Source organism: Lycium barbarum, chromosome 9 (assembly GCF_019175385.1).
Source record: "Lycium barbarum isolate Lr01 chromosome 9, ASM1917538v2, whole genome shotgun sequence".
Lineage (NCBI taxonomy): Eukaryota > Viridiplantae > Streptophyta > Magnoliopsida > Solanales > Solanaceae > Lycium > Lycium barbarum.
Window position 1 is genome coordinate 119,500,449 of NC_083345.1, and position 24,113 is coordinate 119,524,561.

At 37.4% G+C, this 24,113-nt stretch overlaps 1 protein-coding gene across 2 annotated transcripts; it reads right to left on the reverse strand.

Annotated features, from left to right (window-relative positions):
- Window positions 1-18,996: 18,996 nt before the first annotated feature.
- Window positions 18,997-23,599, reverse strand: LOC132609661 (disease resistance protein RPM1-like). Of its 2 annotated transcripts, XR_009570911.1 has the most exons (3): window positions 20,078-23,599; window positions 19,518-19,656; window positions 18,997-19,419 (listed from the first exon to the last, which is right to left on the reverse strand). XR_009570911.1 is itself a non-coding variant. In XM_060323740.1 (2 exons), exons 1-2 carry the CDS (start codon window positions 22,867-22,869, stop codon window positions 19,620-19,622), a joined length of 2,829 nt encoding a protein of 942 aa, XP_060179723.1. In that variant the 5' UTR covers window positions 22,870-23,599; the 3' UTR covers window positions 18,997-19,619. The 2 variants fall into 2 exon arrangements, 1 of the variants encoding a protein (XP_060179723.1); XM_060323740.1 differs by having other exon boundaries at window positions 18,997-19,656.
- Window positions 23,600-24,113: the final 514 nt, after the last annotated feature.

Consider the following 24,113-nt stretch of genomic DNA (forward strand, 5'->3'; position numbering starts at 1 on the left):
ACTTTGAAATACCCATTTTACCCTAATGAAATGATTTACAGTCTCACAAATAACTATGACTTATTTTAGACCATAAATTTCAAAGTATTCATTTCTTTTAAACTTTGTGCCAAGTCAAACACCTTCGGTTGGCTTATCAAAATTTTAGATCTCCGAATCACATATAGAAACATTAATAACACAGGCCAATGTTATTTCATAATTAATTGATTAAGCAGCTGCTCTTACACCACCTAAAAAGGAATTATTATTTGATTCCTATCCCAGCATAAGAAATCCAAAGGGAAAAATACTTGAAATAGATATCCATAATGCATATTCATAATAGGCATATTGAAGTTATTGTATAACATCAAAAGTGTAGGTTTTTAAAAAGGGAAAAGGGTAAAAAATGCCCCTCTACTTTGGAAAAAGGGCTTAAATATCCTCCGAACTTATTTTGGGTCAAAAATACCCCTCTCACCGTTAAAGTTTTCAAATACACCCTTGTCTTGATTGAAATTATCCCCCAAAATAACCCGAAATCATTTTGTAAGCCCGCCCCGTCATTCAAAATCAACCCAACTAAACAATAACCCATAAGATCTCCTTATTCCCCCAATTCCCTCAAACTTCAAACCTATGTATTGGGGGAAAGGGAATCTTATAGGTTATTATTTAGTTGGGTCGGGTTTAAATAATGGAGCGGGTTTAAAAAATAATTTCAGATTATTTTGGGAGATAATTCCCGTCAAGACATGGATATATTTGAAAACTTTAAGGATGGGAGGGGTATTTTTGACCCACAATAAGTTCAGAGGATATTTTTAGCCCTTTTTTCAAAGTAGAGGAGTATTTTTGACCCTTTTCCCTTTAAAAAATGACATATAGTCAAACCTCTCTATAGTGGCAGCGTTTGTCCAGAAATTTCATGGCTGCTATAGTGAGGTGCTGTTATGCATGTATACTGGCATTCAATATTTAGATCTCATTTAGCTGTTATAAATAAAAATACGCAAACAATTAACTTTTTTATACTATTTACGTTATAAACGAAATAATATACTTGTAAATTTTAAAATCTCAATTGATTTTCCTATCTTATAAATTAAAAATTGAAAAGACTAATAAATTACTACTAAATCCATAACTAGTTGTACCACACAGATAAAGAATTAAAATATATGGAACATATGCATTTTAAATTAATTGAGAATTTAAATATTTTAAGTTTGATGTAAGAACTCTACAATTATAGGATGTTTTGAAATTCTAGTCTCTTAGTGATATATAACGCTTGAACTGACGAAAATTTTTGTCCAAACTTTCAGCAAAAGGAAATTCAATAGCTTTCCCTTGAAGGCTGTCTAAGTGCTTAATATTTGACTCTTCTATCTCCAAGTAGCAGTTGGCTGAGGCTTTTCATCGACACTTTTATTGTCAAATAATATATTTCTTACAGCATATTATTACACGCTATTTGAGTATGACTGTTATAGAGAGGTAATTTTACAAAGAGTATACCGCTATAACGGATGTCATTGCTTTTATAGGCAGAATGCTATTATAGAGAAATAAAATATAACATGAAAAATCGGTTTCGGAGAAAATCAAGTCGTTATAGTGAAATGCTGTTATAATGAATCACAATTATAGAGAGGTTTGACTGTTGTTGACACCCAATTTTGTCCCACCTTTCCTCCGAAATACCTATTTTTCGCTTCCAATATTTTGGCAACTTTAAAAAATAATAATTTTCATTTTTTACTATAATTATTAGCTTTTATAATACCAGCATTTCATTATCCTGTCATTATCTTTTACTACCGTCACTACTACCATTATTATGATCACTATAATTATTATTATCATTATTATTATTATTATTGTTATTATTATTATTACCAGTATTATCATAATTTGCATTTCAGTATTTTTACCACCTTATGCATACGCATCGCATTTATCTTCGCATAATTTAATAATAGCATTTACTTACTGTTGAATTTCAAATATATTATCGCACGGCTATTACGGCATCATTTAATTTTCATCTAAATACTAATAAATACATACTTTATACTAGGGGATATTTTAGCACACTCAGTATATGATTAATTTAAAATGGGTCACTTATTTAAATTTAGAAGCCAAACAAATTTCTTCCATCCAGCCCAATATTTTAAAATAGCCAGCCCAAATCAGTTAACCCATTATTTTCATTCGCCCAGCCCACATTTTCAGCCAATTTAGCCCAAAAGAAAATTGACCCAGTCCATTAACCCACGACCCAGCCCAATTCTCATTTTAACAAAAATGAAACCCCTAAGGGTTTCATCTTTTTCTCCGATCAGCCGCACACCCCCTTCATCTCTCTCTCCTCTCCCTCTCTTCCCTTCCTCTCTCCCACGCCTCTGCCACATCCACTCCTCCCTATTCCCCACGTTGTCACCGCACACCCCCATTCCCTCTGTCCCCCACGCTCCTCTCTCTCTTCTTCGCAAACCCTAGATTTCCCTATAAATACCGATGTCTATGTTCGTTGCAGGGGATCTTTTCGATATAGGAAATTCCCCAAGAATGAGATTTTTTTTCCAGTAGCTGAAATACCCTTAAAAATTAAAATTCTGAAGCAAGTTTTTTTTTTCCGAAACCTTGAAGATCTTTGAAATATGAGTCTTTTTTTTAGTCGCCTATAATTCCTAAAATACGAGTTTTATTAGCAGTTACAATCTTGTTTTATTGTCGAGTCAAAATACTACATCAATTTTGTTTCGTTTACCTTGGTGTTGTTGCGAATCCGAGCATCGCAAGCTCGGATTTGGTAGTGTTCGAGTGTAGTTCGGAGATTCGATGCCTCACTTCGCTGCACCTGAAGAAGGTAATTCCCCTTTTCCCATTTATTTTGCATTTTTTGTTTCCTCAGTTACTATGTGTTAGCTCAGTTTTGCCATTTTTTGTGATTAAGAATGTTTATGTGACGAGTTAGTTAGCTAAATAATGTTTGTCCTGTGTTAGTTTATTTTACTGCCCCTATGGGATTTGTGTGTGTAGTTTGGTATCTACATATGTGTTAGAATAGACCTGTTCTAAATAAGAAATACCCATGAAATCTGTAGTATCAAATTAAGTTTAAATCGCCTGCTTCACACAGAATACTATGAATAATTTGTTTAGTATCCAGTTGTTGGATTTGTTGGATTTTGATATAACTGAATTACCCAAGGATGTTTTGGAGGGTTGAATCTTATTTCGCATGATGTTTTGAACAGTAATGAAGGATGAAACTACTTATTTATCGTATTGTAAATACGCTTAAGGCTTGAAGCATGTATGATCGGGTAATATGCATCTGCGTGTTCATGGGCGAATAGATGATCACTGTAGTTTCAGATTAGTTTCTTCCTATCATTTCACTTTTCTGAAAGTTTCTGATCTATGTGGGAATATGATGTGGTTATAATCTGTGTTTTTGGCGGGTTTCACGTGGGTAAACACCTCAGGTGTGATTAGTTTCTTTTGCTAAGTGTCAAGGCGTTAGCTGTGTTCTAGGATGGTATGGTGGTAGCTTTTAATTACTAGTTCAATATCTGCTTATGTGTGTTGGTTGTCATTCTTAGTTAGTTATGTTTGTTAATGGTTGCAAGCATGTTTAGGCGCATTAGCTTTTTAGCATTGTTTCGGGTTCAGCCGTATTGTATTGTTTAGTTGGTAATCTTCGTCTCCTTTTAGTTTTATTGTTTTCTTATGTGTGTTTTAATTCTTTGCTCGTTTGTTTCGATTTCTCGCTTAATATAGTTGGTTAGTATTCAACGGTATGATCTCATGTTAGCCGCTTAAATGGTTTGCCTCCATGTTTCGTGTTAATGTTTTAAGGTAGTTTGAAGTGTTAGTTTCTTGCTTATTTAGCCGCTAGTCTTTATCCCATTATGTATATGATTCAAGTATAGTTGTGTAGTTCAGAGCAGCTTGAACTATTTAATCTGTTATTTGTTTGAAGTATTAATCTGTCAGGAAGTAGATCTCTGTAGCATGTTCTGTGTTTATCGTTAGCCATATTTATCGATTACATACTAATCTTTTTCCTTTCGTTTTTATGCATGACCACCGCGTGCGAGTCCGAGGAACTCATCTTCTTCCGCATTCGATGTTGGGCCAAATCCCAACGAAACATTCTATCGAGTCAGCCCCATCAGCTGTGTAAAATGATTCTGGGCCGAGGCCCATAACCGCAGCAACAGTGCACAGCAATTGGCCTGAAATGGGCCGATCCATTTAATTCCTCTCCTCCTCTATTTTATGCTCCGTTGAGCATTTTGCTTTGGTATTGAATGACTAACGCTTTGCCTTGTTTCGTTCTTTAATATTAGATGAATCCTAGCGGATTAGTGGGGATGATGTTAGTAGTAACGGGTAGTTAAATTAAAGGAGAAACCAATAGTTAATTCCCTAGGTTTCAGTTCTTATGTTAAAATTATTTAAAGTCCTCTTTTATGCAAATTATTATGTTTTCTCTAAATCTCATTTTAAGCAACATTCTTATATTTTCTTTAAAACCTTAACAACCTTTCCTAGCCCCTTTTCTTAAAATTCAAAGCACCTTATTTAGCATTAATTAATTAGCCTAATTTTGGCCGGACAACCGTAGTTAACGGATTCTAGAGGATGCCTAACCCCTTCCTTTTAGGATAATATAGAACCTTTACCTAGAATCACACTGATTAAGCAGATTATTAACGGAGGTTTAGTTAGTTTTACCTTAGTTAATAATTAGGTGCCCTAATTCACCTTAAAATCAATTAGGTGGCGACTCCTTAAAACAAAGCATATAGGAATCTCCAATATGTTGTACTCCGCTTTAACCCGGTTAAAATGGGGTATGACAGCTTGGCGACTCCGCTGGGGAAACTTAGGTTCTTAACCATAACAAATTAGGTTAATAATTAATTAATTGGATGTTTTGGGTGTTCTTCCTTTATTTTGCTTTGTTGTTTTCTTATGTGCTTTTAAATAGCTGCTTTATTATGACAAGTTTCTATGTTACTGCTTTCCTTAAACTGGCATTCCGTTCATATTTCCTCCACTTCTGGAAAACTCACACTATCACACGTACACGCGAGGTGTGCTTAGCGCACCCGCAAATTTCTTCGTAGAATCCAAATTTTAGGAGAGTTAGCATATGTGCGGGGTGTCCGAATAACGGGGACCGCGTAGCCTTCTCACTCGAGTAGTCTGCTCGGGAACCTTGTGTCTAGTAAGCCAAATCTTAGAAAACTTAAGATAGAGCTTTGCCACCAATTTTATTAAGTCATGCATGCATAAACCTTAGGTAGGTCGGTCCTTGGTATCGACTCCACAATTAGGAAACTTACCAAATTGTCGACGGGTTTCATAACCCAACGACCAAACAAGCATATTATGTGTAACGTGATAATGATAGAAAGATCCAAGCCTAACCATGACATGTCGAGTTTGGGAATCATTTCCTTTTGTAGGATGGTTTTTCACACCCCCAAGTTCTGAAATTTGTAATTGCTCGGCTTTAAACATGAAATTTTCTCTTGTGAACCGAGTCCTTGAATTATCGGAACAAGTAAATATTTTTGAGTTCGAGTTAGTTGTCGTCGTTGGTGAAAAATGATCTACTCAATTCTCGTCGCCCCTGTCGCTGCTCGAAAAAAAAAGTAATCTTTTCTTCCTCATCTTAGTCTATATCTGTCATTTAGTTCTGTTGTAATTGTAGTTCTATTTTTTCTTAAGTTAGAAGTTGTAGAGCTTGGTTTCATTTCTTCCTTGTGATGTGATTATAAGGTGGTATTGTGAATCTGTAGTCAACAACATGGTGTAATTCCTTCCCTCACATTGTCACTTAGCTATGTAATATGGCTTGTTTGTTTGGGTTTGTCAAAGTTTTATTATGTTGTATGCCCTCATGACCATTCCAAAATCCCTTCCAGCTCTAGAATATTGTTTTTTCTATCTTGGTTTTGAGTGATCCCAGTTAGCGGTAATTAGCTGTGCAACAATTTAATGAAGATTGCAATGACTGCTGCTACTATTAATAATATTCTTACTATCAGTTTGTTGCCCTTATTGGTTTTGTCTCTACTGTTCAATGATCACTTGCTAGGATAGTGTAGCCAATTTGTTAATTTCCATATGGTGATCTATTTCAAATTTGATTAACTTAGTCTTTGTGTGTCTTAAGACCTGCTAAGTGTATTCACCTAGTGTCAATAAGGACCAAGGTCCACCTGTAGGGATAAGTTTGATTAATCGTGTATATTATATGCTTGAAGGATTAACTTAGTACCAATCTATGGAAACCTTAAGACGTATGATGAGTTTAATCAGTTAACTGTCCTTTAAAGTTCCCCCATAATGAGCTCATCCTTAGCTAAATGACCTTATGGATTAACAACTCTTAATTCAGCACAAGTGCTGACTGGATTAAACTTCATCTTATAAGTAGTCACTAGTTTCACTCAAGTTTTTCTTTCTTCTGAAGCTTAGTCCTAGCTACCTCTTATTTTGTGAATAATGTGGAACACCAGGGTGGTTCTCTGTGTTAGTTTGATGGTACAAAGCATTTGATGTTAAAATCTTAAAATAGTGACTCTTTTCTGGAACAGAAATTTCTTTCAAACAGTTTCCTCCCTAAGCATGTCTAACCAAAAGTAATAAAATATGATAAATGTGTTCATCACCAACTTATTTGCTTGTGATCAGTTTGAGATCATGTTGGGGTAAAGAATAACTTTAATAATGTTCAAAATCCCCATTTGATGTCCTTCTTCCTTCCAAGGATGTTCAATACACTAGCATATGTCCCTATTTTCTGATGTCTGAACCAATAAAAGCAAGAGTGTGCTAGGAGATAGGGAAGCTTGATCTTTGTCAATAATTTGCATTTGATTAAAAGAAGAACTTGATGTTGGCTTGCTGTGCTAAAGGGTGTGATACCCATGCTATGCTGATTATACCAGAAAATGACAAGTCCTTGGATGAATAAAATGATAAGAGTCTAATAATGGCCATTTCTGCAATCTACCTGTCCATGCACTATGTCGTCCTTTCAAGCTTACTGTTTTACATAGTAATTTGCTTTGATTTTTTGGCTTCTCTGATAGTTCTTGTTGTGACTGAGGTTTCTTTTGAGTTGTCTTATGTGGTAAAAAATATGATGCTTTGGATGCTTATCTTGCACTCCTCTTCTTTGGATAACTCGGGGAATATCCCAATCCCAAAATGATCATGAGTTTCTGCTGAACCTGGGACCACTAATACAAACTGTTGTCCTCCTGAGGCAAGCACTTGCTATGAATAGCTGCTATTAGTTCTTGTTGTTTTCTCTGTGGCTGTACAAGGGGCCACCATGTGTTACTTGACTAAGATGAAGCGAATCGTTTCATTGCCTTTGAGAATATTGTACTTTGGTTGCTTTTGAGGAACAAGGGTTGTGTGTTGAATTGTTGACAGTTTTCTGCTCTCTGTGACTGTTGTGCTATCTGATTGCTGGTATTTATGATAAAACACCTGTTGACCACCCATTGAATGGACTTGCTGTTGTACTTTAAGGCATCGTATGCTACTTTAAAAAAAAAAAAAAGCAAAGCAAAAAAAAATAAAAAATTGTTACCCTATTTGATACAAGTGCTACCCCCGGAGTTGCTGTTGAGTTATGTACAGAGACAGATTTGCTTTCTTGAACATTTAATTAAGACTAGCTTAAAAATAATGATCTTAAGATGCTTTAGACACATTTTAAAATCAGTGTTCTTAAGAATCTTATATGGTTCTCTATTCTGTCACATGTTAGTAAGAATGAAAATAGGTGTGCGTAGTGATATAGTTGTTCTCTCCTGCTGCGTCTTAAGTCTTTAATGTTGCACTGGGACACTTCTATGGGCTTGCAGTGTCTCCTGTCTTGAAGCCCATTTTGAGCTGATGCTTGACAAGCAATAACCTGACTGTGTGTTTGGTTGTTATGCCCATCTACTGTGATTGGTTGCTATACATAGTTGCTGATGTTTCTCTGTGATGCTATACTGCTGACCTTTGATGCTGTATTTTTGTGAGATATTATGCTTGGGGATGCCATTGTGTTACTGGGATTTGACAAAGAACAGTACTGCACTCGATTTGCTGCTGCAATCTTAATGAGCTGTTTTGCAGTATGTTGAGATTTGGGCTTGAGGCAGAAATGAAAAAGAAATGAACAAATACTGAACTTGAGTTGCTATTTCAGAGACAGTTTTGTTGTCACACTTTAGATACCGCCTGTTGTGTTTCTGCTGCCTCTTTTGAGGGTGAATTGCTACTATTTATTTTTTGTTGAACTGCTGCACTATTGGCAAATGGTTGCTGCATTTTTTAGGGCTAAAAGATGAAAGTCTCTTAACCTTTCAAAGGATAAGCTGCTGCACTTTTGAGGTTTAAAAGAGTTGCATTCATGAGACATTTCGAGGCAAACAGCTACAACTGTGTGTGTGTGTGTTTTTGAAATATTGTTGTTGTTCTGCTTCTCCTCAAATGAGCTGAGTTGTTTTTGAAATATTGTTGTTCTGCTACGCACTATGGCTGCTTATTGCTACTATTTATTGCGTATTTGAGGCCTTTAAGTTTAAAGTGAACAGACTGCTATACTTGGTGAAAATCCCACTGATTTGATTTAAAACATGATTGAGATAATGTTTGTTGAGCTAAAACTAAATTTTCAAGCGCTTATCTTTTCCTGGGAACATTCCTTAGCTTGTTCTTTCAGCAAGATTTTGATTAATTTAAATTGCAACTGCTAAAGGCTGTATTTTGTAGAACTAAGGAGGAAAGGATACCAACTGGTTCCCTTAAGGATAAAGTCGTTTTGGTGCTAACTGGGAAATCAAATGATGCCTTGAACCATCTAGTTTTCTTTGATATTTTAGTTGATTCTATTAGGATTCTAATTTTATTAAGTTTCGCCTGGGTTGAGAATGTTTATTGCATTTGGATGTCGTTATGGGAAGACAATTTGGATAAGACATTCTTACTTAGGGACCATGGTTGTCACTCTCGAGATGTGGGCTCAAGTGGCTAACATAATGCAGTATTTGGGGAATGCGGGAGCAGGGCCTAGCAATGACGGAGCATCATCTTCAGTTCAGCTGCCAGCATTATCAAGTGCGAAAGATCTAGGCTGAGTCTTAGGTTGTCTTTACATTATGTCACCTTTTATGTATTTTGGTTTATTGTCTCATTAATATACTCGCTTTTATTTTATTTCAATGAAATTTGGCCTTTTATTTCCAAACTCAAGTGTCTCAATTAAATGGCTTGGATCACTCTATCATAATCTCGAATATGTGGCGTTAGGCCTACCTCTGGCATAAAGAGGTCCCTGCATATTAGGACGTGTTATTAATGCTGGTGTTAAAACTTTGTAAGTCGTTTGCTTGCTTACTTGCTAAGTGATTTACTTGAGTTTATTTGTAATATGCTCGCTTTTGAATTTATTTGCGATTACTTGATGCCAAGAGAATTACTTGAATTTATTTTCTACTTATTTAGTTTTAATTCTTTAGAGGTTTCCTAGCATTGAACATTGTGTTGGCTGCGAATCTGCGTTAAGGATAAAATACAATGGCAAAAAGATTTGAATCATTCAATATCGGTGTGGGATTGATGCAAGCACAAAATGAGAATAGCGAGAAGAATGTGGTACAAAGAAGCGTGTTGGTCAATTTGGGAAATACCTTCAGCCTTCTTCCTAACACAAGTTCAGTTTCCAGCTCAACCCAAAACATTTCCTTCACTATTTCTCCTCACCCAGCTCCTACATATATACCGCCAAGATACTCTATTAAACCAGAAGCTTTGCAAGTCACGTTGATGCCTAATATCCAAAAGCCTGCACTTGCAGCACCCTTCACAGAAAACCAGCAAAATCAGCTAGCGGTATGCCCATACAAGAGATTGAGAAATGAAACGAATGCAATCAATTGGGATGACTTGGATAGAGAGCTTCACAATTTAAGGAGAATTGTCGAAGAAGAGATGCGGACAAGAAATGTCCAAAGTTTAAGATATGAAAGCTTGTGCCTGCTTCCAAATGTTGAGTTGCCGCCAGGATTCAAAGTGCCAAAATTCAACACCTTCAATGGCAGAGGAAATCCTGTTACGCACTTGAAGGATTATTGTAGTAGATTAATGGGAATTGGACAAGATGAAGCCATACGAATGAAATTGTTCATTCAGAGCCTATCAGGGTTAGCATTAGATTGGTACACAGAACAAGACTTTCGCAAATGGTACACATGGGAGGACATGGCCCGCGACTTTGTAGAACAATTCAAGTTTAACATCGGGGTTAGTCCAAATCTTTATGATATGCGTGAGATAGAAAGAATGCCACATGAGTCTTTTCAGGAATATGCCATTCGATGGAGATTGGAAGCTTAAAAAATACGCCCTCCATTAGCCGAGAATGAATTGATTTCAACTTTCATCCAAATGCAAAAGGGCATATATTATGAAAAGTTGTTATGTGCGCGGTTACGTGACTTTTCCGATCTAATTCAAGTTGGAAAGCAAGTAGAAGCAGGCGTTCGAGCAGGAAGAATTGTTGACACTTCATCAGTACAAGCAACTTTTCAAGCTGGGACATTCAACAACTTGCAAGGCAAAAGAGAGGAAACGACTCAGCTGTCAGGTCTACATATCAGCCGCAATCACGACAAAACTATCAAGTTTCGCGTGATGATATATCTCTTCATCAACGAGGCTTTCAATATCAACCCGATCAAGCACAGTCTAGCTTACGACAATCAGAACACGTAAAATTCTGCACTTTTACTCCTCTTGAAGAATCATTAACCAGCATATTTAAGAGAATGAAAGCCAAAGGACTCCTGAAGCCAAAGAAAGGATGGATCCCTAAAAGCCTACCGTCAGATTTTGATTGGTCCAAGAGTTGTGCTTACCACTCTAATATTCCAGGTCATGACACAGAAAATTGCCCAGCACTTAAACATAAGATCCAGAACATGATCGAAAAGGATAAGATAAGCGTGCAACAAAATAAATTGCGCGACAATGATGGCCCTCCAGTTGAAAATGCAATTATTGTTACCGGAGATCCATCAAAATTGGCACCGAGACATTTGAAAAGGAAGCGTGCAACTAAGTAAAATGATTGAAAGGATCTACCGTCACTAGCATTCTCCACCCACTTGCCTCATGATCAGCTTTCCTTCTTGTAATTTCTGCTAAAGCTTTTTATGAACTACTTTTGACCTGATTCCTTCGGGATAAGTAGGCAGTCCATTCTTGGACACGGTCTTAATATAGTGAAAAATCTCATTTTCCCCACAAAGAAACACTGGGGTAGCTTTGCAAATGGCCTATCATTATTCGACAAAAGCATGAATTGAAATCCCGAGCAATATATTAGCGTCACCAGATTGTTGCAATGCCATCACCACGAGAAATGCAGATTCAACGCCAAAGCTTCAGTGTTCAATGCAAGGCAACCATTTTATTTTACACTAACAAATTTTCTTTGAGTAACGCAGGGGCATATTTTAGCTATTCTTGAAAGATTTCGCACAATATCAAGTCGGCAATTGCAAGATTCAGATAAAGCAAAGGGCAAAGCCAACTTAATACTGATTAAATTTGAAACTCACAAATTTCTTTGAGTGCAGGAACTTTTCAGATGTAAATTTTGGCAGGGTAAAAGATCCCCAAATCATTGGCACTGCATCATGAGTATTTGTTGCTGCAAGTTACGCACTGTGTCAAGCTCGTCTCACCGCATATGAATGCTCGCTACTACAAATCAATCATCGAATCAAGTTCTTCGCTCCGCACCAATTTTAGTAAACATAAATCAAGCACCGCATTTAGGCTAGTCCGCCTTTAATAGGACATTTTAGGCTTGTCCGCCTTTAATAGGACATTTTAGGATCGTCTGCCTTTAATAGGACATTTTAGGCTCGTCCGCCTTTAATAGGACATTTTAGGCTCGTCCGCCTTTAATAGGACATTTTAGGCTCGTCCGCCTTTAATAGGACATTTTAGGCTAGTCCGCCTTTAATTGGACATTATAGGCTCGTCCGCCTTTAATAGGACATTTTAGGCTCGTCCGCCTTTAATTGGACATTATAGGCTCGTCCGCCTTTAATAGGACATTTTAGGCTAGTCCGCCTTTAATTGGACATTATAGGCTAGTCCGCCTTTAATAGGACATTTTAGGCTAGTCCGCCTTTAATTGGACACTTTAGGCTAGTCCGCCTTTAATAGGACATTTTAGGCTTGTCCGCCTTTAATAGGACATTTTAGGCCGTCCGCCTTTAATAAGACATTTTAGGATCGTCCGCCTTTAATTAGACATATTAGGCTTGTTCTCCTTTAATTGAACATTTTAGGCTAGTCCGCCTTCAATAGGACATTTTAGGCTCGTCCGCCTTTATATGTTGCATGGGCTGAGCACCGCCCTCTTGAAATTTCTGCATAAGGCTGAGCACCGCCTTTTATATGTTGCATGGGTTGTGCACCGCCCCTTTGGAATTTCTGCAAAAGGCTGAGCGTCGCCTTCTATATGTTGCACAGGCTGAGCACCGCCCTCTTGATGTTTCCGCATGAGCCTGAGCACCGCCCTCTTGATATTTCTGCAAAAGGCTGAGCACCGCCCTCTTGATGATTCTGCATAAGGCCGAGCACCGTCTTCTATCTCAATTTTATTCTGACATGAACTACGCCTGACTTGATTCCCATGGTGGGATACGTAGGCGGCCCACATAGGCCTCTGTCACATTATTAGAAAATCTCAATTTTATTTCTGCTTGTAATTTGAACCACGCTCGACCTGATTCCCTTAGTGGGATACGTAGGCAGCCTATATAGGCTCGGTCTCGTCATTTTAAAAGCTCAACATCCTCCTGTGCTAGAAACTGGGACAAAATTTTAAAGGCATCGCTGCAAGACGACATCGAGAGACTTGAAAGATATATGTTCAACAGAGTCAGCAGACAGAGGAAAACTTCGAAGAAAAGATTTCCAAGTTGCGGAAGCTAAAATATGTACAGCCTTGCAAGGATGGCATGTCGAACGGTTTGAGCTTTCTTATAACAATTATGCTTCTTGAGTATCAACAATTTTCAAGATTTGCAATGAAATTAATGCTTGAGTCTTGCGAAAATTCTTTCAAACGTATCGATGCACAAATTTTTCCTATTGCTTTCAAATACCCCGCACTGCACATGCATTACTACTTTCAAATGCACCCAATATATATTGCTTTATTATTTTCAAATGCCTTGTGAATGATCGCAAGTGCACCGCACATGCTTTATTATTTTCAAATGCTCTGCGTATGCTCGCAGACGCATTGCACCGCACATGCATTGCTTTATTATTTTCAAATGCTCTGCGTATGCTCGCAGACGCATTGCACCGCACCTGCATTGCTTTATTATTTTCAAATGCTCTGCGTATGCTCGCAGATGCATTGCACCGCACCTGCATTGCTTTATTATTTTCAAATGCTCTGCGTATGCTTGCAGACGCATTGCACCGCACATGCATTGCTTTATTATTTTCAAATGCCCTGCGTATGCTCGCAGACGCATTGCACCGCACACACATTGCTTTATTATTTTCAAATGCTCCGCGTATGCTCGCATACGCATTGCACCGCACCTGCATCGCTTTATTTTTTTCAAATGCCCTGTGTATGCTCGCAGACGCATTGCACCGCACCCGCATCGCTTTATTATTTTCAAATGCCCTGCGTATGCTCGCAGACGCATTGCACCGCACCTGCATTGCTTTATTATTTCCAAATGCCCTGCGTATGCTCGCAGACGCATCGCACCGCACCTGCATTGCTTTATTATTTTCAAATGCTCTGTGTATGCTCGCAGACGCCCCGCACCGCACCTGCATTGCATTATTACTTTCAAATGCCTTGCGAATGCTCGCAAACGCATCACACATACATTGCATTATTACTTTCAAATGCCTTGCGAATGCTCGCAAACGCATCGCACATGCATTGCACTATTACTTTCAGCTACCCTGCGAACGCATTCATCATGCCAGCTTTAAAAGCCTCATATATCATGAATCATTCAACTTAAATAGCCCATCCGGTTTAAGGCCTCATTAATCATCGCCAAAGGCGTCATTCTCATGAATCATCGGCCTAGAATTTCATTTGCATTAGCCTCAGCAAAGGCTATCATTTATTTAAATCATTGCATCTTTTTATGGGTTTATTTTACATCGCTTTATTTCGATATTTATTTTTACTGACTATTTTTATCTAGTTTAAAGTTTCGCAGGAGCTTTAGCGCAACGTGAAACTATTTCTTCGGCAGAAAACTGGGGCAATGCATCGGGAAGGAAAGCAGACTTCCCGACAAGGGTCAAAGATCTACCTCGAACTCTCGCCTCCAACTCCAAATATCCCGCTCACATTCCAGCAGAATTTTCGAGTTCTACCATAATACCTAGCGTCGTCATAATTCGACACTGGGACAATATTTTGCAAAGATTCGCACCAATCGAGATTTGTTATTCATAGGGGTCGTAGTCATCCCAGAACTACACACGGCCTGATTCTCATGCAGCCCGAGATATGTAGGCAACTCGGAGACCGGAGTTTAGCCGTAATCCTCTCAAATTTTTTCTTTACCCTTGGTCCTCCAAAATCCTTTAGCCGGGACAAAATAGGCTACTAAGTCAACGTCTTTGCCCAAAAATTCTTTCATCATTACCGGGCAAAGAGGGACAAGTTGTTGACACCCAGTTTTGTCCCACCTTTCCTCCGAAATACCTATTATTCGCTTCCAATATTTTGGCAACTTTAAAAAAGAATTATTTGCATTTTTTAGTATAATTATTAGCTTTTATTAATACCGGCATTTCATTATCCTGTCATTATCTTTTACTACCGTCACTACTACCATTATTATGATCACTATGATTATTATTATCATTATTATTATTATTATTATTATTATTATTATTATTATTATTATTATTATTATTATTATTGTTATTATTATTATTACCAGTATTATCATAATTTGCGTTTCAGCATTTTTACCACCTTATGCATACGCATCGCATTTATCTTCGCATAATTTAATAATAGCATTTACTTACTGTTGAATTTCAAATATATTATCGCACGGCTATTACGACATCATTTAATTTTCATCTAAATACTAATAAATACATACTTTATATTAGGGGATATTTTAGCACACTCAGTATATGATTAATTTAAAATGGGTCTCTTATTTAAATTTAGAAGCCAAACAAATTTCTTCCATCCAGCCCAATATTTTAAAATAGCCAGCCCAAATCAGTTAACCCATTATTTTCATCCGCCCAGCCCACATTTTCAGCCAATTTAGCACAAAAGAAAATTGACCCAGTCCATTAACCCACGACCCAACCCAATTCTCATTTTAACAAAAATGAAACCCCTAAGGGTTTCATCTTTTTCTCCGATCAGCCGCACACCCCCTTCCTCTCTCTCTCCTCTCTCTTCTCTCCCTCTCTTCCCTTCCTCTCTCCCACGCCTCTGCCACATCCACTCCTCCCTGTTCCCCACGTTGTCACCGCACACCCCCATTCCCTCTGTCCCCCACGCTCCTCTCTCTCTTCTTCGCAAACCCTAGATTTCCCTATAAATACCGATGTCTATGTTCGTTGCAGGGGATCTTTTCGATTGAGGAAATTCCCCAAGAATGAGATTTTTTTTCCAGTAGCTGAAATCCCCTTAAAAATTAAAATTCTGAAGCAAGTTTTTTTTTCGAAACCTTGAAGATCTCTGAAATATGAGTCTTTTTTTTAGTCGCCTATAATTCCTAAAATACGAGTTTTATTAGCAGTTACAATCTTGTTTTATTGTCGAGTCAAAATACTACATCAATTTTGTTTCGTTTACCTTGGTGTTGCTGCGAATCCGAGCATCGCAAGCTCGGATTTGGTAGTGTTCGAGTGTAGTTCGGAGATTCGATGCCTCACTTCGCTGCACCCGAAGAAGGTAATTCCCCTTTTCCCATTTATTTTGCATTTTTTGTTTCCTCAGTTACTATGTGTTAGTTCAGTTTTGCCATTTTTTGTGATTAAGAATGTTTATGTGACGAGTTAGTTAGCTAAATAATGTTTGTCCTGTGTTAGTTTATTTTACTGCCCCTATGGGATTTGTGTGTGTAGTTTGGTATCTACATATGTGTTAGAATAGACCTGTTCTAAATAAGAAATACCCATGAAATCTGTAGTATCAAATTAAGTTTAAATCGCCTGCTTCACACAGAATACTATGAATAATTTGTTTAGTATCCAGTTGTTGGATTTGTTGGATTTTGATATAACTGAATTACCCAAGGATGTTTTGGAGGGTTGAATCTTATTTCGCATGATGTTTTGAACAGTAATGAAGGATGAAACTACTTATTTATCGTATTGTAAATACGCTTAAGGCTTGAAGCATGTATGATCGGGTAATATGCATCTGCGTGTTCATGGGCGAATAGATGATCACTGTAGTTTCAGATTAGTTTCTTCCTATCATTTCACTTTTCTGAAAGTTTCTGATCTATGTGGGAATATGATGTGGTTATAATCCGTGTTTTTGGCGGGTTTCACGTGGGTAAACACCTCAGGTGTGATTAGTTTCTTTTGCTAAGTGTCAAGGCGTTAGCTGTGTTCTAGGATGGTATGGTGGTAGCTTTTAATTACTAGTTCAATATCTGCTTATGTGTGTTGGTTGTCATTCTTAGTTAGTTATGTTTGTTAATGGTTGCAAGCATGTTTAGGCGCATTAGCCTTTTAGCATTGTTTCGGGTTCAGCCGTATTGTATTGTTTAGTTGGTAATCTTCGTCTCCTCTTAGTTTTATTGTTTTCTTATGTGTGTTTTAATTCTTTGCTCGTTTGTTTCGATTTCTCGCTTAATATAGTTGGTTAGTATTCAACGGTATGATCTCATGTTAGCCGCTTAAATGGTTTGCCTCCATGTTTCGTGTTAATGTTTTAAGGTAGTTTGAAGTGTTAGTTTCTTGCATATTTAGCCGCTAGTCTTTATCCCATTATGTATATGATTCAAGTATAGTAGTGTAGTTCAGAGCAGCTTGAACTATTTAATCTGTTATTTGTTTGAAGTATTAATCTGTCAGGAAGTAGATCTCTGTAGCATGTTCTGTGTCTATCGTTAGCCATATTTATCGATTACATACTAATCTTTTTCCTTTCGTTTTTATGCATGACCACCGCGTGCAAGTCCAAGGAACTCATCTTCTTCCGCATTCGATGTTGGGCCAAAGCCCAACGAAACATTCTATCGAGTCAGCCCCATCAGCTGTGTAAAATGATTCTGGGCCGAGGCCCATAACCGCAGCAACAGTGCACAGCAATTGGCCTGAAATGGGCCGATCCATTTAATTCCTCTCCTCCTCTATTTTATGCTCCGTTGAGCATTTTGCTTTGGTATTGAATGACTAACGCTTTGCCTTGTTTCGTTCCTTAATATTAGATGAATCCTAGCGGATTAGTGGGGATGATGTTAGTAGTAACGGGTAGTTAAATTAAAGGAGAAACCAATAGTTAATTCCCTAGGTTTCAGTTCTTATGTTAAAATTATTTAAAGTCCTCTTTTATGCAAATTATTATGTTTTCTCTAAATCTCATTTTAAGCAACATTCTTATATTTTCTTTAAAACCTTAACAACCTTTCCTAGCCCCTTTTCTTAAAATTCAAAGCACCTTATTTAGCATTAATTAATTAGCCTAAGTTTGGCCGGACAACCGTAGTTAACGGATTCTAGAGGATGCCTAACCCCTTCCCTTTAGGATAATATAGAACCTTTACCTAGAATCACACTGATTAAGCAGACTATTAACAGAGGTTTAGTTAGTTTTACCTTAGTTAATAATTAGGTGCCCTAATTCACCTTAAAATCAATTAGGTGGCGACTCCTTAAAACAAAGCATATAGGAATCTCCAATATGTTGTACTCTGCTTTAACCCGGTTAAAATGGGGTATGCCAACTGTATTTGATGTTTTCTTCACCAGGAGAATTTATTGAATTGTTGCGTGCAAAACAAATGAGGGTGGACGTGTGCAAGTCCGAATTAATTGGACTTCAATGTAGATATCAAACACCAAAAGAGAAATTTTAAAAAAAGGATTCACTTTCCAGCTTTCTCACTCCAAGAAATCATAAATTGATTTAATCTACTTACGGCATCTTTCTCTTTGTATGCGGAGTCGGAATCCATTACAAGAGAAAGATAGATACCTACTTTTAATTTCAGGGTTGATATCTCGGTCGCTCAACTAATAGTTATGGTAAGAAAGTAGGTGAATTCAGTATCTAAAATCAGTTAGTTCAGAGTGTGACCTTATTATACGTACGCATTTCTTAGCAGATGTATACATAGTTCGAGTTGAAAATAATAGGTTCAGTCGAATCCTCAGAACTCATCCAATCTGATGGTGTTAGCTTTTAACTTATTACTCCATTTGGCATGTAATAACGGCAGCCATGCATGCATTTTCTTACAACTATCATTAGGTTACATTGCAGGCAACATTAGTCCAATTTGATAAACTTGTTGACAGAAACAACTACAACAGAAAAGATTATGACTTTGAGAATTTGGTTGAAGCTTCGATGATTAATGATTAAACTACATCTTGTTGTAGAGTTACCTAAATTCCAAAATGTGAAAGGTAAATTTGATTCCAAGAATGATACAGGTTGATGAAAGGTTCTTCAGATTTTTGCCTACAGGCCACGCCAGTGTCTATGGCAGGGACCTGTCGAAAAATGGCACCACATGCAATTGCAGCAACAAGTGCTTCATCGTGTTTTCTTTGACAAATTGTTCATGTTAGCATAATGGACAGATTGTAGAATATCTACATTAAGATATTCTCGATATGGTGAATATGAAGAGATATTATGAATATATGAAATATTATTAAGGATATTCTACATTTAGTGTAGAATATTATGTAACATTAGTGGAAGAATATTTTGTAGGATTTACATTTAGTGTAGGATATTTTACTTCCTTTCCTCTCTTATTTCTCTTGTATATAAATACCAATGTATTCTGATGTAAGGGAATCAAGTAATTGAGATAGTCATTCTTCAGTTTCTCTTTTGTTTTCTCTACTCTTGACAGTTCATACTACAACTCACACTAGTATTACATATAAATGCAAACAAAAAGTGACATAGACAGTGAGGATATATTGGCCGATCCTAACAAGCACCATTGCACTTCACCTATGTAACACCAGGAAAAATAAGTAATTTGATCGATCCTCACTAATTGTTCATAATACAACTCACACTAGTATTTCACATAGCAAACAGAAAAGCGACATAGACAGTGAGGATTTATTTGGCCGATCCTAACAAGCACCATTGCACTTCACCTATATCACACCAGGAAAAATAAGTAATTTGAAGAATTATTGCTAGAGAAATAGATAGAAGGGCACATCAAAAACTAGAGGAAGGACGGCGCATTCACCATAAAAGATGTTGAAGACTTTGGTGCAGGATTGACCACTCAGCTATCGAAGTAACGTAAAAGACACATTTTGAAGTTTTTCCTGCCTCATGAGGGCACACTTTAAGTCCCAAACTTCTGTTCAACCTTCCGCACTAATCTGCATTTTGAATGAAATTGCGACCGTCAGGAATAATTAATAGCGCCCACAAACTGCTTAAACTAAAAATAGTCAGCAGATGTATAATATATGTACAATCCCCATATAATGTGTATAATCAGTGCATAACGTATATATACCAGCTAGGAAAAATAAATAGTAAATCTGACTGGCTATTTGTGTAAAGATCCCAATTGTCTGAGCTAACATGTCGCAATCTATGAGGCTATACATACTACATCATGAATAAAAAGTTTGATATGCATGGGTCGATTTGGTGAAAGTGTGCCTAAACGAGAAATATTTGACTTGGTTAGTGTATGTGCAACAGAAACTTTCATGTAACTAGATTATTTGAAGTATTCTTCTAATGATCAATTTCTCAGAATGCTGTAAGAATTGAAATAAGAAAACAAAGTACCTGTTTAAGTCTAGGGACAGGCTTTCAGGCACCTGAACACCATCAGCCTCATAGTAATGTTTGATGGATAGAATCCGTCCAACCTTCGAACGACTGCTACTTTCTTTGCTACGGATACTCCCAACAAGTTCTGATGAAGCATGTTTTAGATTCATCAGTTCCAAATTGGTAAGATGTTCAAGTCCTTGAGGAACCTCCTTCAATTTAGGACAATCATGTATATGCAGGCGCACCAGATTTGGCATAACTCCTTTAACGAATTCCATTTCCTCCAACTCTGGTGAACACGAAACGTGTAAGTCCTCGAGCTTTTGAAATCCTGATTTAAAAAACAGTTGCTTCTTGCTGCTGTGTGCATTAACCAACACAAGATGCTCCAAACTGGGGAGCTGACTGATGCAGGGGATAAAATCCTGATCTTCAGGCAATTGGCTCCAATGCAAATGCAAATGCATAACGTTGAGCATCGAAGAAAACCAACAAGGAACGTTGTTCAATTTCCCAACCAAAGTAACCTTCCGGAAAATGTTCGACCGTGTTTCTGATACACCGTCTAATTTAAGGATTTCATTTTCATCCACTGCCATCAGAAGAATATGGTGAAGGAATTTAAGTTTGTCGATGGAGGAACATAAATCCTTCATATGTTCTTCTTTCACACATGTCAGCTCAATCCTTCTAAGCTTAGCCATTTTCCTAATCTTACGTGCTATATCCGCGTTTGCCTCAATGCAATTAAGAACTTGTAAGTTCTTCAGCTTCCACAGCTTGCCTGGTACTTTCACCCCTTTAAAGTATGCAAAATGATCCGCTGCTATCTCCTTACCGTAGGCAAGCAGATATCGAAGATTATGCAGCTCAGTTATTCCATTCGGAAGTGAATTCACTTCTGTTCGTCTAATATCTAGCGTCTGTAGATTCCTCAGTCGATTCACAGACATCGGAAGCTCTTTTATTCCAGTACCACTCAGACTTAAGTATCTTAAATTGAACAATTTACCTAGTTCATTAGGTAACGAGTCAACTTTCGAGTCATTCAACTCCAACACCCTCAGTAGTCTAAACCTGGATAAAAGATCATCCAATGGAATTTTCTCCCCTTTATTGAAAATAGAGAAAGATCGAACGTGTGTTAGGTTACCGTTCATCTTAAACGTTCCATCAACATTGTGCACGGACAATCGTCGTGCTCTTATCTCGTCTTTCTCCAACTCTTCTGCACTACATATAGACAAGAAATTCTCTCTCTCTGAGATCGAACGAGCTAGCTCCCACATCAGATTGTGGAGCTTGCAAACCTTCGGCCTTATAAAACTCTGATGCTTTACAACTTGTAATAAGTTTCTTGAAATCAGCTCTTTGAGATAGATTTTACCAACTTCGTCTGGATTCGAACTTCTTTTTTCTTCCAGAAAACCTTCAGCCATCCACATTCTAATGAGCCTACCTGCTCCAATCAATTCCCCCATTGGAAAACGACAACAATACAAAAAACAGTTTTTAAGGTAATATGGCAAATCGTTGAAACTCATTAACATTACTGTTTTAACCTCATCCAGTAACTTATTGTTGCTTATATGCCAACTTAAGCTGTCATAAACTTCCCTCCATTTCAATTCTGACCTATCTTTGGATCCCATTAGTCCTCCAAGTGCAACAATTGCTAGTGGTAGACCTTCACATGTTTTCACGAATTCCCTGCCTATTTCCTCCAGTTCAGGAGGACACTGGCAATTCGGTTGACTCGAAAACGCCTTGTTACAAAATAACCTCCACGCGTGGATATCCACTAAAGGCTTCGAACGAAAAACACGGTTGCCACCTGGACCATAAGGGTAAGCTGCAATATCCTCATTTCGAGTAGTTATTATGATCCTGCTCCGGTTTTTATCGTCCGGGAGAGCAACGCTTATTTGTCTCCAGAAATTATTGTTCCATACATCATCAAATACAACAACATACCTTTTTTTGTGCAAGAACTTCACAAGAGTCTCCACCAACTGTCTGTAGTCCATTGACTTCAAGTTTTTCGGAACCATATCTTCTTTTCCATTGAAGAATTCGGAGATCAACTTTCTGAGCAGGTCCTCGATCGTGTTATTTTGTGAGACAGAAACCCAAGCAGAACAGTCGAAATTCTTCTTCACGGTCAGGCTAGTATAGGCTTTCGCGACTAAAGTTGTCTTACCCGAACCACCCATGCCCGCAACAGAAATGACAATACGGTGGGCCTCTTCTCCCTCCAAGCTTGACACCAACGAGTGTCTAACTTCATCAATCCCTACAACTTCGTCGTTCTCAATGAATAGTGAAGACTCTCCAATATTTTGCACACATCCGGCGGAATGATGTGAATTTGATCCAACGCTCGAGGATGCTTCCATGTGACTTAGATCATACCTCTTGCTTCGTTTCGCAATGTCTTTAATGTCACCTCTGATTCTCCTCAACTCCATAGCAGTTTTGTACCTCAACCATTTTACCTTTGGAAGGTAAAAAACACCAAACAGGCGCCCTGAAAAACCACCCTTTTTCATGCTACCCACATGATACAAGAACTCATCGATGATATCTTCCGCTTCAAAAGCTACGTCCCTAACCTGTACTACCCAAACATACACACTTTCATTCTGCTGTTTGCACTTCTCAGCATCTATGATGAATGAAGCTATGCTCTCTAGCTCAAGTTTCACATGCGAGATCTCGTCACGAACTCCTCCAATCACAGATCCCGGATGTTCAAGCAGGAACTCAATGCTCATTATCAAGATTTTGACAGCAGATTCAGCCATTTCTTTTTCCTTCTCAGAAATTGTAGTTTCAAGAACAGTGAAACACTTGGTTCTGTTGTATAAAGCTACTTATCAAGATTTAATTTTCCTGTATTGATTTTTATATAATTGAAGAAAATACCAATAATAACTCTACTAAAGTTCAAAAAGTGTATATGCCCCACAGATAATGAATGAATTCTTTCTTTCCGTTTTGTGAAATTACAACAGACTTACAGCTGTATGAATGTGATGTTAGGGCCCAGTTTTTGGCCCCATGTATCACTTGATCACTCTCATTTCTTCAGCTTGACGAGACTATCAACATTTATATTGCTCAAACTCTTAAAAAATGCTGATGTATGTGTTTCGAATTCTCTAAAAATAGTGTATTTTTATAGGATTCAACATGGGTGCAACATTTTTGAAGAGTCAAGCAACAAAGATCAACATCCATTTTTCGGCGATGACACTTCATGCTCAACAAGGACTAAGAAACCCCTTGAGAGGAAAGCTCTTTCATAAAGAGTAAAATCATGACAAGAGTTGGGATCAAAGAAACCTAATTACGCTATTGATAAATTGAAATAGGAACTCCAAGGCTCAAGTCAAGTGGTAAGAGTGTAGCGTGTGATGTGTTGCTTAAGTGCACGCCACATGTTCGAATACTATTACAACCAAAAGTTCCATATTTAAATGGAGAAGGATAAAGAGACGAGCCTATTATCTATCGAGTTTTAACTATTTTTCAAAAGACAGCTATTTCTTCGAAACATGTGCCACTAACCCTAAAAAATTTCTTCATTATAAAAAAGAAAAAGCTTATAACATAGAACATTCTTTGTATGATAATAACTTGCGTGTGATTTACTGATCTCAGGCATAGTGTCACAATCATTATGTTATAAGATTCTTGATGAGATTGTGATCTGAACTTCAAGTTCCTCTGAAATCTATTCTAATGGCTTTGTAACTAAAGAAAAAGCAGCTTTCTTCACAAATTGATCATTTTAACACTTAATGTTTCCTCAACAAAATGAAACTCTTTTATTCATTCTTAAAACTGGAAGATAGTACTCCACTAATTTCCTAAAAGTGACTTCAAAAGCTTATCAAGATGATTGACATCCATGTAGAAGATAACAATATGGAAAAAAGAGTCCAACTTTTATAGATACCTAAAAAATAAAATAAGTTATCTTCTATAATCGGTTAAACTATATTAATAGTGTATCAAGATGATTGACATCCATGTAGAAGATAAC